This window comes from Sturnira hondurensis, unplaced genomic scaffold, assembly GCF_014824575.4.
Source record: "Sturnira hondurensis isolate 20B ecotype Veracruz unplaced genomic scaffold, ASM1482457v3 Scaffold0017436, whole genome shotgun sequence".
Lineage (NCBI taxonomy): Eukaryota > Metazoa > Chordata > Mammalia > Chiroptera > Phyllostomidae > Sturnira > Sturnira hondurensis.
The window spans coordinates 8863934-8883463 of record NW_028090067.1 but is presented as its reverse complement, the minus strand read 5'-3'; the positions used below and the strand labels follow the sequence as shown (position 1 = coordinate 8883463).

Sequence of the window (19530 nt, the reverse complement as noted above, 5' to 3'; positions counted from 1 at the left end):
CATTGAAATGTAATTATAGAAGATGATAGATTAAATTTTGTGCAAGATTTTATCTAGTTTTAGTATTCCATAATCTTCGAGTTCTTAACTGAGTTCTTACTTAGGTCAGTGGTTCTTTATCAGTATCAATACCTCCATTTTTAATGAAAACTGTATAATTCCCACTCTTAAATGAAACTCAGAAAATGTGACCTATCAAAATATATTATAAAAATTATAGTACTTTAATTGAGTTAAACATTTCTATGAAATGAAAACAAAACAGTTCGTTTGTGTGTGTATGTCTGTGTGTCTTGTAGAGAGACACACTCAAATATCTCTGCATAAGAATACATAGCGAGGTAGTCTTTGTCCTGTTTTATAATGGACAAATTTGAATATCAATAAAATAAGATCACAGAAAAATGTAAGGCTTGAAAAGCCTGCCAGGTCGAACAATTCTAGGGCTATAATGGAAGACAATGTAAATAGTGCCATCTGGAGTTCTGCAATGTCATAGCCATGAGTGAAACTTACTAGGATAAAAACTCTTGTCCGTGGTAACAGAAAAAGATTAAATACAGTAAGTGAAAGAGGGAAATGTTCATCAAAATAGAGATAACGTGACAAAACAAATTTCAGGATGTCAGGTTGAGACAGTAAGGAAGGATAACACTGTTACAAATCAGCCAGTTTTTATATGACACTATCAAAAAGATTCACTGTTATGCCATAGGATGGAATACTAACAAGGACTGCAGAAAACAAAAAAAGATCTCCTATCTTGAAATGTGGCTACCTTTTAAGGTATTTCTAAATTTCACTGGAACAGTCTAAAGTCTACCACCCCTGCTTCTCATCCAGTTATTCCCTGTAGTACCCCAATTATTAGAACAATGAAAACTGCCTCCCAGGCATGAGAACCACCACCTGTTGAGAACCATTGATTTAGATAATAAGGTGACCAGGCACTCTCCTAAGTGCTTTATGTCAATTAATTTAGTCCTCAGAAACCTCATGTGGTGGATTCTCTTACAATTCCCTTTTTACAGGTGAGGATCCCAGGCAGTCTGGCTCTGAAGCGCTACACTGTACTGTTTCTACTTGAGGATTCTTTAAGAAGTTTTAGTCTATTTCTATTATTGAAAAAGCAGATGTTCATATTACCTATGTGTTCTAATCAAAATCAAGCATCGTGTAGGGCTTAATAAGGTTGGTAGAATTGTAGAGTCATGTGAGCAGAAGTGTTATATTCTAATTTCAAAGAGTCTATAATTCTTGCAAGACACCTTTGCTAAAACACTCTAGTCCCAGTCCTTAAAAATGAAGCCATCATGTTCCTTCTTTACATTTCATTAACTCAGTTTTCAGATGAAAAAGAAGAATAGAGAGAAACAGACATTTCCTGAGGATGAGGAAAATTATTCTAGAGTTCGCTGCACTGGCCTTTTCACTAATACGGTGTTTTGCAGTCGGCCATGCATTCCTACCTGAAAGTCATCACAGCACCCAGAAGAGTGCTCTGTGGTAGGTGCTCAGTGAGTGGGCGGAGGAATGAATACAGCTGTGTCTCTCACCACATCTTTAGAAAAAAGATGCTGTTGCCAAAGTATCTGACCAGAGATGTGTTTAAGAAAGAAACTCCAATAAGTCACAGGATGGGATTGCTAGGCTTTCAGCCTCGTGTTCTACACCATTTCCTTTATGGTCCCTTACGGTGTGTACCACGTGTAAATACACACACATACATGTACACATATCTACGTAAATACCTGTTTGTGTGTGTGCATTTGCACAGGAAAATGTAAATATTACATTTACATAAAAGTGCTGATGATTTGACCCAGCATCATCAAAAGAAAAAGTTGTTACAATATTTGAAAAGCAAGTAAGTGCATTTTCATTTAGAAAGATTTATTATCCCCTACTACAAAGAAGGTAAAAATGGTGTTTAAGTGTTTAATGGGTTAAGCTTATTATTTTAAAAACTCACTAATACAGAACATCTCATTCCCAGTCATTGCCAAATAACAGATGTTCTTGTATATTAAAAACAGTGCCGTTCTGTAAGAGCAAGTCAGATCAACAAGTAATTATTAAACATGTTTAGTATAGCCAACATTTAGTGCTTTGGGGGATACAAAAGAAGTAGAAGACCCAGTACACACTGTAACTACAAAGGATGTCAGAAGTAGATTCCTTTCCTCCTCCTCCCCACCAATAATCTTTTAAAATATTACATAAATTTATGGTGAAAGAAAATTGGCTTCTAGAAACTAAGGAATTTCTAGTTCAAGACAAAAATAATAGAGGCAAGTAATGTGCCATTCACTTTGACTATAAAACATGAGATATTAGTAGTTGTCATGTTCTAGCTGTCATCGTTTTTAAAAAGAATGGGAGAAGGAGTGGGATATAAAAAATAAAGAGTAAGATTATTTTTTAGGAATATAACCAAACCACTAGATAAGAGAATACTAAATTACCTAACTAATCACTAAGCCAATAGTATTGTTTCTGAAACATTTTATAACAGGAAAAATAATGCTTATCAAGTATCTTTTGTGTACCCCGTGATGTCTGAGTTCTTTCTCCATTACCTGTGTTTATGTAAATTGCAGGGTCTTCAAGATCCATAGTTGAGATGTAGTGTTCCTTCCCCACACTCGCCCCAGTTGAGATCACAAAATATGTGACCTATTTACAGATGGTCCTTGTGGGAAACAGGAGAAAGGGGACAGAGGGCCTCTTAAGGATGGGCGGTGAATCCCCACTCAGATGTGAATCAACCCTGCCTGAACAATTCCAGGAACAAAGTGAAATCAGGAGAATTTACATTATTCATTATAATGTTATGGTTAAACAATGCCAGAGATAAAGTTCTCTGCTTGTCTTGGAAAATTCCCTCTGGTTTTTGTAAGAATTAGGTAAAGCAGTCTGTGTTGAGTTGGGTAACGGCCTACTTCTAGCAAATGGAATGTAAGGGTTGTGTGCCTTTATAAGAGCTATCCAAGACTTATATAAAACCTGTTGATCACATTTGCAGACATTTTAGTTCAATGAAATGAAATCATAGGCTAAGACAGATTTTACTAGAGTCAAAGTAATAAAATGATAAAAGAATTTTCTGAAATTTTGTGTGACCATGCAGTGGTAACACCACTGTAGTATTCAACTCTTTGTTCTCTCCGTGTGCCCATGTAGGTGAAGTGTGAAATCAGCACTTCGTAAAGGGTAGTACCATAGCAGAGAGGGCAGTAATTAAACCTGCTTGATGGGGCCCTCATGGGGCCCTCATAATCACATTTTCAGTTGTAAAGTATATCAAACTTTTTCATCAAAATAAAATGCTATTTCCTGAGTAGTATTATTGGTATTTGTATTAAGGTTTATGTTAGTTAAAGAAAAAGTCCTTTTACTCTGAATTCCTTAAAGATGAAATTATTACATATGGTCTGTTTGGAAACTACCATATGGTATTTTTTTGCAGTTGAGAGTTTAATTTTGAAGTTTATTTTTAAATGTGACAAAATCTCCCACAATTCCTATCCTTCAGAAATTTATCTGTTCAACTCATAGATGCAGAGGACTGGTGGTTACCAGAGGGGAGGGGGTTGGGAGGGTGGGTGAAAAAGGTGAAGGGGTTAAGAAGTGCAAATGGGTGGTTACGAAATAGTCATAGGGATGTAAAGTACAGCATAGGGAATACAGTCAATAATATTGTATTGTGTATGGAGCTGGGTGGGTACTGGAAATATTGGGGGAGGACACTTTATAAAGTATGTGACTGTCTAACCATTGTTATACATGTGAAATTAATATAATAATTTTGATTGTAAACTAATGAAAAATAAAAATTTAAAAAATCTGTTTATCCATGTAAGTTAAGTAAGGTGTTAATTCTCCTCTGGAGTGGCCTCAGGTAGTTTGTCTCCTCTGTGATGATAAACTTTTAATTGCTGATGAATTTGTTTATAACTTCAAGAAAACAAATGAAGCAACAACATGTAAGCTGTAAGATTTTTTAAGCTCTCCAGGCCTTCATGAATATGTACAGTGGTAGATTATTTTTTATATGGTATAGTTGGTTTATTTGTGTTACGTTTTAAACAGGGCACTCCTCTCCCCTGCAAAACATGCATAGCCTTTGACTATCAACTGTATTTTTTACTTATTATTTTTAATTATTGAAGGGTAATATAAATTTATGCAATTATCTTTTTCACTCTTATAATTCATCTTAATCTTAAATCAGTAAAATTTTTTCAGTAGTGTGGAATATTAAAAGAAGCAGAAGTAGTCTAATCTCATTTCTGAATATATTTTAAACACTGACACATACTGAAAACACTCTTTACAAAATCTTATTTTATACTATCGCACCATTTTGCTGCCTCCACTGGTCAGGCTCTTTGCCTGGCCACCAGAGTGCTCTGTGGTCTGAGCCACAGGCTGACACGCTTTATTCACTCACCACTCTAGCTTGCCACGTCCACTGTCAGGATCCGTCCATCTAAAGCCTAGATTTATGCTTCCCATTATAGGGTTCCCCACCTCTGAACTCCTTTCACGCTAAAAACTTAACAATAAATTATTTTGTAATTTTTTTTCATTTTCTAATTGTTCACTTTCTAAGGAAATACACCATACCTGTTGCTTTCTGAATCATTGATAGCATGATGAGTAGCTTAGTGATTAATTATTTGGAAATGGGAGAGCAAAAACTTCATTTTGCTATCACAAATTTAGTGAAAAATGTTTGCTGGCTCTAAATGTCACATCCCTTTCCTACACCCAGTAACGTTGTAAAGTGCCTTTTCATCCTTGTGACTACATCTCAGTGTTACTTGTGTTCTTCCTTTCATATTTAATTAATACAGTGATTCATAGGAACCAGTCGTGTCTTTTAGATTCTGGTTTATATTTTTTGCTTTACTAGTTATGGAGGGCCAAATGGATACAGAATGTGTTGTTTAATGTCATCCATCCCTCCTTCATGTTGTCAAAAACATTTGGTAGCAGAAATTTTCTTATGCAATGAACTCCCAAACAGCCGATGGGCTGCCAATTAAAAGTAGAGGACAAATAAAAGAACAGAGTATTTCCTGGGAAGTTTCCTTTTGAATTCTCAGAGGGAACATCTTTCTCTACTAATTTTCAATTTAAAAGACCCTTGAGAATATCTACGATATCCTTAATATGCCAGCGCCCAACTTATGGGATTTTTAATTAATTAAATGGGGCAACTACATTTAAATAATATATGGTAGCAATGCTTAACGTTCTGCTAAAATGCATTCAGCCTGAAATAATTTAACAATAAGCTACCAAAAGTAAAGTAATTGTTATCTTAATCTTACATCAGGATAGCTCTTCTCCCACATTTTACAGCTAAATTTAAGAGCTCTATTTAGGACCACAAAGTTGGGAGGGGTTAGAGATGTGTTTATAATTATAGTCAAATTGGGTCAAAACTGTAGTTTTGCTTGAAGAATTCAGTTAATATTAAGTGACTTCTTAATATGTCAGCAGATTAACCTAACCTCAAAAGCTTTTTACTTTGAAATTTACCTTTCAAACATTTAAGTAGGGGTGTGTGGGTGTATCTTTCATATAGCTCTGGATTTTTGGTCAAGGTAATTTAACTTGATAATGTTATATTTTTATTCTTTTGTAAGTGGTCCGTTATCTTTTCCATGTTTGAGTATGTATATTAAAAAGGCTATGAACACTGATGGCTTTTCTGTTTCTGTGATGTACCACTTTTCTGAAAATTATGTTTCTGTGGTTACAATTAACTTTTAGGTAATTTTATTATAAACAAATATATTAACAAATTTGGAAATATTACATATGAGTTTCCAAATCTATGGATTTTTCTGCATTACAATAGAAACTCTCTTATATGACATGTCTAAATCTGTAGTTCCTTAGACAAGCAGAAAGTTGGTAGACTCATGAAATCACTTTAAAGGAATGTCTACCTACTTTACTTTCAGATACAACGTACATGTAAAAATTTGTCAACTCGCCATTTGCAAACCTTTTTACCTGATGCTAAGGCTTTCTTTTTTCTGAAGTTGTGACTTCATTGATTCACACTGGGGACCTTTTTTGCCTGAACCACACACACCCATAATACAGTGTGTACAATGAAAAATCCTGCTAGGCAGTCTTACTTCAAATATATCTAGATATTTGTGATATTTATTGCTTAACCTTTTGTAATTGTCACTCATGCCTAATTTAGAAATGTCTTTTAAATTTGTATACTTCCTTTTAATTAGTTGCCATTAACTTAGTTTCATTAAACAGCTTTTTCAGCCCTGGCCAGGTAGCTCTGTTGGTTGAAATATCATCCCATACACCAAAAGTCTGTGGGTTGGAAATGTGCTCAGGGCACATACCGAGGTTGCAGGCTTGATCCCAGGTTGGAGCACATACTGGAGGCACCGATCCATGCTTCTCTCTCACATCCATGTTTCTGTCTCTCTCCCTTTCTCTTCCTTTTCCTCTCTCTCCCTGGCCCCCACTCTCCCTTCCTTCCTTCCTCTCTAAAATCAATAAACATATCCTTGGGTGAGGATTTAAAAAAATTAAACAGGTCTTTCACATTCATATTCTGTCAGATTATGTAATATTTAATTGCATTAATAAGCATGGGTTTACATCACTTACAGTGGTTTCCCAGCAAAGAACCCACATTCCTTCTCGGTAAACGTACAAAGTACACATGTAATAATATTAGAAAATGGCCACCTTTCCTCATCAATTCTACAGAGGGTCAAAGGGAGGATGCCAGGAGTTAAATTAAGAGAGCTACTATATAAATTGTCTTCACTACGCTTTAAAACTGATGCAAATTTATCCATACAGAGATACATTAAAATAACATAAAATGCAGGCAAAAAAGGGATGAGTTGAGAAATGTACCTTATAAACAAGACCAACTAAAAAGCTATACCTTTTACCAGTCAGACGAATGATTGTTTTAAGATTGGTTTTGTCAGAGAATGTGTTAATTTTTAAGCTTTTTTAGTTGGTAACTTAAAAGAAATATGAGAGAAAAAGGAAAAATGAGGTACAATCCATTAGAAACCTATTTGACAATACCAGCTAAAGATGAACATATTGGAAAACTACTATCCAGCAATTCCACACCTAAGTATATACCCAGCAGGTGGGTGGGTGTCTGTGTGTGTGTGAGAGTGGATATGGTTGTTTGTATTCACTGAAAGATGTACAAGGAGGTTCATAGCAGCACCGTAGGTAATGACCAAAAATTGGAAACAGCTTAAATGTTTATCAACAGTAGTGTGGATAAATACATTACAGTTTACTTAACTAATGGAGTACTACATACAGCAGTGAGAATGAACATAATACAACAGCATGGAGCAATGTTGTTAAATCTCACAAAACCTAACGATTAGTGAAAGATACCAGACCAAGCAAATATGTACCATAGGATTCTACTTTTACGATCTTGTAGTGTGAGAAGTCGGAATAGTGGGTGCCTTTTGTGAGAGGGCAAGGCAGTGTGACCGGAAGGAAGCACAAGACGACGTTTGGAGTTATGGCAATACTCTTGTTTCTTAAACTGCGTACTGTTTTCTTTAAATGTGTTCTCTTTGAGCTTTATGTTGAACATTTATGTATTTTTGTTATGTACGTTGTACTTTAAAAGATGTTTTAAAAAAGAAATGTGACTTTTCCTGGTGGAACTAATATTGACTAGATGAGCTGTGTAGGAAAGACAGAGAAATGAGTTGAGCTCCGTGAGAAGACTTGAGAAGAGCTTAATTATGGAATCTATCAAAAAGGGAAATGAGGCTTAACAACTTAAAATGTACCACCTGTAGCTAATTTAGTTGTGATAACTCATTTCAGACCAATTTGTTGTAATTTGCATTCTTGGTAGTTGGATTATGCAACCACTGAGAATTATTTAATAAGCTTATAATTATAAACCATAAATCATTGTATCGTAGGCCTATAAAGTAATTTGGATCACCCTCCCCATTTTAAGTTGGTTTTTATTTTTAAAGTATCTGGTTCTATTCAGGATAAAACACTGTGAAAAAAATTGGTTCATTGGACAGGAGTATACTTCATTAATTGACCTGTTTTTATACAATATCTGTATCCATATTTTCTACCTTTTGGTTTTCTTCATTTGAAAGAGAAAAATTGTGAAAGTATTCTGGTATGTATTTATTCAGTTTATATAATTACAACCAAAAATCAAATACATATTAGAACAAGATCAAAAGAATAGAGCATTTAAACCATACCCTCATGGGGCTCTCTAAATGTGCAAGACAAATTCCTACTATTTAAGTCATAGTAAACACATACTAGCCCAGCACTTTATTATACAAAAGGCAGTGGAGAAGAAAGAAATATTCAGTTGCCATAATTAATTACCTTTTCATTGGGGGGAGTGAAACACAATTGCATAAACCCTTGGTAAGTGTGATTTACCTCTTCAGTTAAATTGTAATTCTCTCCCTTATATAGTACATACAGATGAAAAGCGTTGATTTAGCAAGAGAAAAGAGTATGCTTCTAAATCATCTCATCAAGTAAATAATCATTTTGAAAACAATTTATGTTACTTTGTATGTTACTATAATATTTCAAGATTGGAACCTCTAATTTCTCCAAGGATGGAAAAATATTTTGATTAAGGTGGCTTGGTACAGAATAGTAGCATTGTTCAATAATTATATCTACTTTCATTGAAATAAATTTTTGCCTAGACTTTAAAGATACACAAGGTCTGTCTGGAAAGTATCCAGCCACATACTCTGATCAATAGAGACATTTACTGAAGAAGACACAAGATACAAGAAATATTATACATAGGACAATGATGCCTCAGTCCCTTTCAAAGTAGACACCTTGTAACCTCACACAGTTCTCCCAATTGCCATCAGCTGCCCCTGTCGTATTTTCCTGAATCTCATTGAAGGTCAGAAGTCACAAAGCGCCAAATCTGAGGTTTGGGAGNGGTGGGGGGGGGCAGTCACCTGGGTGACTTGATGTTTTGCCAAAAAATTTTGCATGAGGTGTGATACATGAACAGGTACATTGTCCTGATGAAGCTGCCAATCACCAGTTGCCATAGCTGCAGCCTTCTGAATGATCCATATAGTTTCTGTGGAGTAATGCTCAAGCTTACACGCAAAATTGGATGCAGTTTCATTGTTCTACTCAATTATTTTGAATGTGATGGCCACACAGTACACATATTCAATGGCATCTAGTGCCCCCACAGACTAGTGCAGTGAAGTCATCATTATTCATCACGTACCTTCCAGTCCACTCTCCTTGGCTGCCAGGTTACATCGATGCTGTTCAAACTGTTCTCATTATATTAACAATGGCTGGACTTTTTCCAGACAGACCTTGTATTCTTTAAGTTTGCTGAATTTTTTTTATACTTCCTAATTAGATATGAACTATAAAACCTAGAAGGAAAATGTCTAAGGAATGAACGCAGTTCTTAAGTCCAGAGTTCTGGGGCACTTTGCCAACCACCTACCAGCTTCTGTCCCCTGCCATGCCAACTCTATGCCACACTCTATGCAAGTGAGATATAATAGTGGTTAAGTGTGAGGAATGAGCTAGAAACCTAACCAGCTCAGTGGGAGATAGCACTTCTCACAACAAAGTGAGATTTCTGAGTCTTGGTCTCCACTCAGGATGCGAAAGAAATTGAGATAGAAAGCCATGTCAGTGATGAGCTTGGTCATTTTACTATGGATTTGTAAGTATAGGGAGATAGTGGGAGGACCAGGTGTTTTTTCCCTTCAGCTCACCTTTAACGTGGTAGCCATCGATCAAAGCCACCTTTGATAAAGAGAATTGGGGAAGTAAGCCAGATCAAAAACCATATAGGAATCAGTCCCTGACATGAAAAGGCAAAGGGAAGAAGCAACCGTGGGGAACTATTTGTCTCCCTACATTCACATCACCTCACGCTAGTTTCTTTATACGTTATTTTGAAAATGGGAGCCCCAGTTGTGCGTGTGTGCACACGTGCACGTGTGTGTGCATAAGTAAAACACTCTTGGTGGAAACTTGTTCATTGAAATGGATACTGATGTAGGAATACAACCTGATTTTAAGCTTCTGCACACAAAATAAGGAATACATGAATAATTTAATTTGGTTACACGTGTTGCTGTATTAAATTAATTAAAGAGAGCCCAGACTGGATGGATCAGTTGGTTGGAACATCGTCCCATGCACCAAAATGTTTCGAGTTTGATCCCTGGTCAGGGCCTATATCTAGGTCTTGGGTTCTTTTCTCAGTCGGGGCATGTAAGGGAGACAACCAATCAAAATTTCTCTCACACCAATATTTCTCTTTCCTTTTCTTTCTAAAAATCAATAAAAGTGTCCTGGGGTGAGGATTAATTGAGAAAATAAAAAGTGATTTAAAAAATTAATTAAAGAGAGAGTGTATGTGACTCTTTTTCTGTGATTCAGTGTGGTGGAAGTTAAATTCATCCTACTTTCACAATTTCTAAAATAATTATCATTTTCAATGCTATCCTTTAAATATAAATGTCTACTTTATAATCTTTAGTTATAGCTTTGCATAAATTCATGGAAATTTTATTGTTTTAGTAGTGATACATCAAAAATATTTAAATTATGCTTCTTCTCTTAGGATTTGGAACTTGGAAGGAATGCAGACATCGCATTTTGTTCTTAACTCCCCTGGGATGAGTGTGTGCTGGCATCCAGAGGAAACTTTTAAGGTTGTTGTTTATAACTTAGCTTCTTTTATCAAGCTGAAAAGGCATGCACGTGTGTAATGCATGTACATGCGGAGGAGAAAAGTCAATGACTTTTTCCACCTCAGGGATTCTAATTGTCCCAAATCCCAAATGCATTTACTCTAGAAAACCGTACCTTAAAAGTTCTATATGTTTAACAACCATCATCTGTCAATGGCATTTATTCAGAGTATACTTCTCTCACTCTTTGGTAAATCATGGTCTAAAAACTGATGCCCAGACTATCTAGTAGCAATATTTCTTTTTAAAAAAAGTTAAATCCTTGCTTGTGAGGATGTATAAACAGAAAGTATCAATGGTATAAGAGCAAATTGGACCTAACTGTAGTGATATTCAATTCCTGTTCAAAGTAGGGCTTTCTAAATTCTAAAAATAGCACTTGGCTTTAACCTTTGTTTCGTTGAGAATATGGGAGCCATTCAATAAGAGTTCCCTCCTTCACCAGTATCTTCTCTTGGGCATCACTGTATTTTATCTTTTACTAGAATCGTTCATCTTCTGAAAGTTGTAAATGTTCTGCATTCTTAGCTCTCTCATGCATTCCTACTTCTCCGTTGACTCTTTCCTCATACTTGCACACAATGATAAGCTTGGTTCATCATAACAAATACATAATACTTACATATATTTGGCCCATTGTAGCATTTCATCTATGTTAGCAGCTCATTTAATCCTGATGGCAACCTTAGGAGACAGGTAAGAGCCTTATATTACAGATAAGGAAACCAAAGCTTAGAGACATTAGGTAGCTTGGCCAAGGTCACACAGCTACTAACTGGAAGAATTGGCCTTCGAACCTAAGCAGCCTGCTCCATGGTTCTTCCTCTTAACCATCACAGTTTTCCATCTCCCCATTTAATTTCAGTCTGTCTTCTTCACACCTTATATTTCTAATGTCTGAGCCCTTAACCTCAGTTCCTCTTTCCCCATTTCTTGGTCTAGCTCTATAATCTTCAGTCTCCATGACTCTCTCAGAAGCCATCGGTGATGTTTTTAACAAATCCATTCGGAAAGGAAAGTCAGAATTTCCTGAATCTCAAGGCAGCTTTTCACACTGACTTCTGTCTTGAAACATGGCTCACTTATCTTTAAACTGCATTATTCCAGTCCTCTTGAGCATCTTCCCGTGCATCTTCCTTTTTTCTCCTCTGCCAATTCTTCTTTCACCCAGTATTTGTGAATTATTACAATGGCTAATTCTCACCTACACTGTATCCTTTACTGTAAGAGAAGCTGAAGGAATGAATAAAGCCCTAGTCATTAAGTTACACACCGCCTTAGAGGAAGAAAAATACGTAAATATAGCAACACAGATTTTAAGTGTTGGAATCCAAAAAACTTAGTAAATGGAATGATGATGGAGAGATGGATTAATCAGGTCTGCTCACAGCCTTCACAGAGGAGGCAGTCCTCGGTGGGGATGCCCCAGGCTATAGAAATGTACTCTCTGAGCCCTGGGGTTCTGTGAACACTTACTTCAGGCTTGTTGGATCTTTTGTCAGTTGAATTGTACTCTGTATGTGCATGAGTGGTATTTTTTAATTTATTCACTTTACATTTGCAGGGGTTATGTCCATGTATAATTTCTGAATCCAGGTCCTAGATTTTATTTCCACATATTTAATTTATTCACTTTACATATTGCAGGGTTTATTTCCATGTGTAATTTCTCAATCTAGGTCCTAGATTTCTTCCTTGTAGGAATGAGTCTCCTTGAAGCATAATCAGTGATTCTACCAAAATTCTACATATCTCCATTTAAAAATAAAATAAGCTAATTTTAAAAACAGTGACCTAGATGACAAATGAGAATATTTATTACAATTTATATTCCAAAACATTTTAATGCTTAATTATGACTATTTCAGATTTGTTTTTTCTATATGCTTTAAGTTAATTTTTGTTTTTCTTCCGTAGGGGTGGGCAAAAGTAGGTTTACAGTTGTTCATATGGAAAATAATACAATAATAAATAATAATACAATAATGAACTCTGTGCTTTGTGTACTCAGAACTGTAAGCCTACTTTCCCCCATTTTTGTATATCATTAAAATTCCACCCCACCCCATCTTTTTCATTGTTTCCGTGACTTTAGAATGTTTTGAAGCCCCTGCTCTAAGTTGGTACTAACTCTCCTAAAATTACTTTTGATGTCTTTTTTCTCTATAATGCAAACATTTTTAGGTCTTTAATTTTCCCTTCACTGTAACCAGAATCCGTTCCTCTCTCTCATTAAGGTGTATTCTTCATCTTTCTGTTCGTACAAGCACCTCTTGCTAAGCCTTAGCCTGTTTCTCAAGTCTTCAGCTGTTGGTTCTTCTGGCCTACTGTAGTTGGACTAATCTTAAAATACCCATGTCACACATCACCACTAAACTCGGAAACCTAACATGGAACGATGATACAGAAGTGGTTAAGAGTATGGACTCCTGAGTTCACTGCCTGGAGTCAGATCCCAGTTCACCGCTTACTAGCTGTGTGATGTCTGGCAAGTTACGAAACTTCTCTCAATCATGCTTTCACTTTCTCATCTCGTAAAATGGAAGCTCATGAAGATGAAATGAGTGAACACTTCTAAAATCCTTAAAAGAGAACCTGTCCCATAATAAGCACTCAGTCAATTTTAGCTCCTTGTCATTGTTGATGTTATTACTACTAATACAATCTAGTGGTTCTTAGTGGTCTACCACAGCAGATCAAACCCAAAATTTTTGTTCTGTTGTGCTTGGTCTTGATGAAAATAAGGCTGCCAAAGAAGAAAGAAAAAGAAGGTTCGTGGTTACGTATCTCATAGAATTCTTTTTTTTTTAGATTTCATTTATTTATCTTTAGAGGGGAAGGGAAGGAGAGAGGGAGAGAAATATCAATGTATGGTTGCCTCTCATTCGTCCCCTGCTGGGAACTGGCCTGCAACCCAGGCATGTGCCCTGACTGGGAATCGAACCGTGATCCTCTGGTTCACAGGCCTGCGCTCAATCCACTGAGCTACACCAGCCAGGACTCATAGAATTCTTATGAAAATCATATGAGATACGAAAGAGTCATATAATCTGGAAAGCACAAAGCAAATGCAAGTATTTAATAGTAAAAAATATAAAAGTCACAAGGTATCCAGAAACTAAGCTTTTAAATTCAATAAACTAGAGTTGGAGCTTGGATTTCAGGAGGAAGTTATAACAGAACCAACAGTTTAGGATGTCATGGGATTAGAGAATTGGAGTTGAGGATATTTTAGTCTCTGACCCTAAGAGAAAAGAGGTTAGAGAGCCACTAAATGAAATGAGGTGGAACGATCAACAATTGTTTAATGCTTTCTCAGTGCCAGGAACTGTGCTGTGTACTTTTACATGTGTTCTTTCATGTAATTATCACAAAACATTCTGAAGCTGGTAATATTATCCTATTCATTCTGTAGATAAGAAAACTGAAACACCAGAAGGTTTTTCAGTAATTTTCACAAGATCACACAGTCACAGATTTGACCTCAATCTAGTTCACCCATGAAATTTAGTGCATATTACTGTTTATGGTTCTGAGAAGCCCTAAAAGAAAAAACTCCCCTGCAACATTTTTAAATCTACCAGTTTCCAAACTTAACTTTTCAAATCTATTTGTTCTAACAACAACAAAAAAAATCTGTTACCACAATTGAGCACAGTTTTAGAAATAGTAAATAACAAAAAAATTATTTTTTGCTAGAACTGTTTTCAGTCTGACTTCAACCTGTAATAATAGCTCATGTTCTCTGAGTGCCTATTCTGTGCCAAAGCAATTCTGAATGACATGCATTAACTCATACCATCTTATAATCATTTTGTGCATTTGATCAAGTATTTCTTAGGGAGGAGTAAAAAATTGATTAATTTATTGAACATCTTAAATCAGTAGCACTTTAGAATGAAAGGAACATGGAAGTAATGGGAACTGCTGTGGACCGAGTGATTGGCTGCTATGTGTCAAGCATTGTACTGGGTGCTTTACGTGCATTACTCATTGAATCACCGCAGTGATGCCATAGCTATTCTTGTCCTCACGTCCCCATTTTAGAAACGAAGAAGCCTCCAATCAAAGCCTCGTAACTTGGCCAGGTCATTCACCTTTTAAGTGGAGAATATAGTCTTGCACAGTTGGCCTGTCTGTGCTCTTTAACTGCACCATGCTGCCTTCCATTCTGGAAACAGACTTACATTGCATAAGGATGTGTAACCCATAAATATATCTGTTTTGCTAGACACACATTCATCTATTCTTTCTAGGCAATAAAACCTAAGGGTAACTTTTCCCAGAATGAGTGCTTACGCTGATTTATTTCTGAGGACCATACATCATTTAAAATTGTGCCAAATTTTCTTGAGTCTTTCTTTTGCCAATTTTATGTAAGGTTCTTTTTATATATTTGATTTTAAAATTTTTACATGATTTTTTTACTTCCTTTGCATTTGATCTTCCATTTATAATATATGCAAATGTTTAAGTTTTACTATATAAATTGAATCTCTGCTACTTCTCAAATTTGGTGAATTAGGTGGTTGAATTTTCTTTATTTTTCTCTTACAGTTGATGGTTGCAGAGAAGAATGGAACAATTCGATTTTATGATCTTACAGCCCAACAGGCTATTTTATCTCTTGAATCAGAACAAATGCCATTAATGTCAGCACACTGGTGCTTAAAAAATACCTTCAAAGTTGGAGCTGTTGCAGGAAATGACTGGTTAATTTGGGATATTACTCGATCCAGGTACCTTCTTAGTACGTTTATGCTTACCAAAATTCAGCCACTATCGAATGACTCATTGAGCCATTTTTGTGTATTTGGCCCTCACTGTAGAGCACAGGTAGCAAACATGAGGCCCACGGGCCAAATCCAGCCCTCCACCTTGTTTTATCCGGCCTAGCACCTTGTCTCTACCTGGCAGCAGCACCAAGCTCTCGCTTAACTGTTACAGTGTAGTTACATCTATACAGTCCTAAAATTACATTCATCCCTTTGAAGTCAACTTGCAAGACTGATGTGGCCCCCAGTGAAAGTGAGTTTCACACCCCTGCTGTAGAGCAAAGCAAGTCTCTCCTGCAGGAGGGCCAGAGCTGTGGCTTTTAGATAACAGAGGTGGGCATCTGTACTTTGCAGGTTTACTTTGAGTATAACCCAGAAATAGCAGTACAGAGGAGGAAATCTTTGATCTGAGTGTTTACTAACATTAAATAAAGAAGAAAAACACTGACCCTGTAAAATGATCATGTTTTCTAATGGTTCTACATCATCCTTATATCTTTATCATATTTCATCTATTTTAATCCAGTGCTTATTTGGAGTTTTGCCATAGTTTAAATATATTGCATATTATGTCCTTTAAAAAGAATATACCTTTTAAACTGTAATTTAAGTTCTTCTACTTGAGATTACCACATACTTCATAAAATCTAAAATACTATCTTTTAGTTACCCTCAAGTTAAAAGACCTGTCCACATGGATCGAGCCTGCATATTTAGGTAATGTTGGAGTAAAATTTGATGTTTTGATATTACTTTGTTCATGCTGTAACACCACCGGGAATACTTTCCCAAACCTCTCCTTTGTTCTGGGTTTTTGTTTGTTTGGATGTTTGGGGGTTGTCCTTTTTTCTTGATAATTTTATAAATGGCTATTTTGTTTACCTAAGTTTTTGCTTTTGTCTTTTGGCTTAAGCAACAGAGTGATTTGTTTTCCAGTGTTTATTAAAAACTTTTTAAAAACAAAATATGTTGCCACTGTATGAATACCACCCCCACAATCTGGAGCATATGCTTTCTTATTTTTGTAATGATCAAGATCTCAAATGTAGGTGGACTGATATTTATACATACAAACTATTCTGTGCTAAATGAGAACATGCTAGACATTATATTTCTGCCACTTGCTCTTTTCACGTAAATTAACGTACACATCTACCTTGTTGTTTTCCATTGATGTTGGCACAATATTCCATGGCACAGTGCAGTCTTTAGGGTGCTTTCAGCTTCAAATAACAGGAAAACTTACTAATAGAGTCTAAAGCCAATAGGACATTTATTATATGCTGTATTACATCAAATCTAATATTATAGTCACTTAAGTATAAGAATGGAATAGACTGTAAGATGCACCCTGATCTCACAGATGTGAGCAAATATACATTTTAAAATCAATGAACTATGGCGCTTAACAAGAAGTCTGGAGGGGGCAGTCTCAGATGGTGTAGTGGTTCACCAATGTCATCAAGAGTCAGACCTTGCCCTCTGCCATCTTCAGTGACAAGGCTTTGAGCTGGTTGCTTCACGGTGATAAGACAACCTCCAGAGTTCCAGGCATCATAGCTTCATCCCACATTAAATGTGTTTTCTTAGTGTATTGTACTTTGTAATATTGTATATCTGTCTGATGCCTTGTTTGTGTGTCCTACCGCACAGCCCTTTGGCTATAAAAAAGGAACTGCTAACCTTGTATAACTTTGGAACTTAACTGAGTGGCACACAAGAAGCATTTAATAAACATTCACAGAATGAGAAAATACAGTTAACTTCCCTGGAATTCCCAGTCCAGTTTTAAAGCCATATTAACAAATTTAGAGTTATAAAATTACGTCGTGCAAAAAAGAAATAACCTGTTTCAGAAAAGTTTGCAGTTATCTATAAGATACTATACTTATTTTCACCCTTTTTTTTCTAGGTGGTCCACAATTAACGAATACTTGTTCGCAACCACAGGTTATCCTGGCAAAATGGCAAGCCAGTTCCAAATTCATCACTTAGGACACCCTCAGGTAATGTGGAGATGTTTTGTGGCATATGTTTTTAAATTTGTGCTTTTTACTTTTCCACTTATAGCCCCCAAATTTGTAATGTGTAACTAAAGATATTCATGAACATCTGTTATCTGATTAAATTGGAAGGAGAAGGCATTTCTGATGTTTAAATCACCAGTGGTAATGGACTTTTGGTCAGTACTCATGTAAGAAGTATTTTATTTCTTCTGTTGTATTTTCTTCTTCACTTAGTTTTGCTTGCTTGCTTGCTTGGTTTTGGCTGCAAAAATATTTGACTCTGGTCTGCATCAGTTAATCATAGATTACTTGTATCCTTCATTCCAGCCAGCTGCAAGCAAAGAATGCATATTTCACCTATGAGGGAGCATATTTTTTAATTCTGCTATGAAGACAGTGTATTAATGCATTTTTATTTTTGAAAGGTTGATTCTGTTTGTTAACTTTGGTGAGTTATTGGCTGATTTAATTTTTTCCTTATTCTACAGCCCATCCTCGTTGGTTCTGTTGCCGTTGGATCTGGCCTTTCCTGGCATAGAGCTCTCCCACTGTGTGTAGTGGGAGGAGACCATAAGCTGTTGTTCTGGGTAACTGAAATGTAAAATAAACTTTCTGTCTAGTTTAGATCCATAAGCTTTGTATTTTTAGTATGTATTCTGGAGAATTCCTTATTTTTATATCAAATGCTCTATAAGCTCTAGAAATGTCCCAGTTGCTTTTGTTAAATAAAATGTCAATGGTTTGAAATGTTATTTTTCTACTCTGTTTAGTGTGTACATATGTGTCTGTATGTTTTTTAATCATCTCTTAATATTATAATTGACTCAGCAGCTCCAGAAGAGAGATGACCAAGGAAACATAATGCTTTTGAATTTATCACAGGATTATCCAAAGTATATCCTATCCTCCATACCAGGGGCGTCAAACTCGTTTTCACCGGGGGGCACATCAGCCTCATGGTTGCCTACAAAGGGCCAAATATAATTTTAGGACTCTATAAATGTAACTACTCCTTAACTAGGGGCAAGGAGCTCTTCAGCCCTTTGAAGGCAACCACAAGGCTGATGTGGCCCCCAGTGAAAATGAGTTTGACACCCCTGCTCTATACTTTAAAAATACGCTGTTTTCTTAATTCTTGGGGACAAGTATTTACAAAAGGATGAAAGGGTCTTTCTTTCAGTGTTACTCTGAAAGTGATTGAATGAATGTGTGTACATGCATTTTTTAAGCCACCTGTTACGTGTAGGAATTTTAGAACTTTTTCGGGAATTATTAAAGATTATTGTTCAACTTAATGTAAAAAATTTTAATTTTTTAAAAAATGTGACTGATTATGTTGCTCAACCCTGTTTACTTACTACGTGCAAATCACTTTCGACTGTACATCTCCACATTCTTAACACACCTGCTATGTGGGACAAAGCTGAACTTGAAAACAACTTACCACTTAATGCCTTTTAACAGCCTTTGCCTTTTATGAATTTTCACCATTCTTATCAAGAAATTTAAATGTTTTTGAGATTACATCTAGTGGCAAAAGAACTGTATTCACCCTCTCAAAGCTCATTGAAATTGATACTGCATAAGGCAGTCACCATGTGTTGGTGACACATCCCGATGTGATCAGAGTGGAAGCCTAGGCTTCTGCTTGTCCATCCGATGTGGCATCAGATAAAGTCCTACACACTCTGCTGACTTGGGAGTTAAAGCCTCACCAAAGCCACATGCCCTCCTCCAAGACAGAGGTAGCAATCAGTGTTTCATGGGGTTACTTTGAGGGTTAAGTAAAAGTGAATAAAAATACCTAACACGTGTCTGCCACACAGTTCGGGGATCTTTAGGTGTTACTTTCTATCAGAGATGTGTGTAGTTCTCATGTTTGAGGAACTGGGATTTTATTCTAATTAATAATGCAAATAAATAATTCTACTCAAGTTCTATATTCATAAGATGTCTTAG

The 19530-nt window shown here is 36.1% G+C and overlaps 1 protein-coding gene across 1 annotated transcript in view; it reads left to right on the top strand.

Annotated features, from left to right (window-relative positions):
* Positions 1-18502, top strand: part of NUP37 (nucleoporin 37) — a 42106-nt gene extending 23604 nt beyond the window's left edge. The window contains exons 6-10 of the mRNA XM_037068287.1: positions 10661-10751; positions 15348-15529; positions 16232-16282; positions 17478-17571; positions 18060-18502. Coding sequence (XP_036924182.1) covers positions 10661-10751; positions 15348-15529; positions 16232-16282; positions 17478-17571; positions 18060-18173 — 532 coding nt within the window. The 3' untranslated portion in view covers positions 18174-18502. The remainder of the gene's footprint in view (positions 1-10660; positions 10752-15347; positions 15530-16231; positions 16283-17477; positions 17572-18059) is intronic.
* The last annotated feature ends 1028 nt before the right edge of the window (positions 18503-19530 follow it).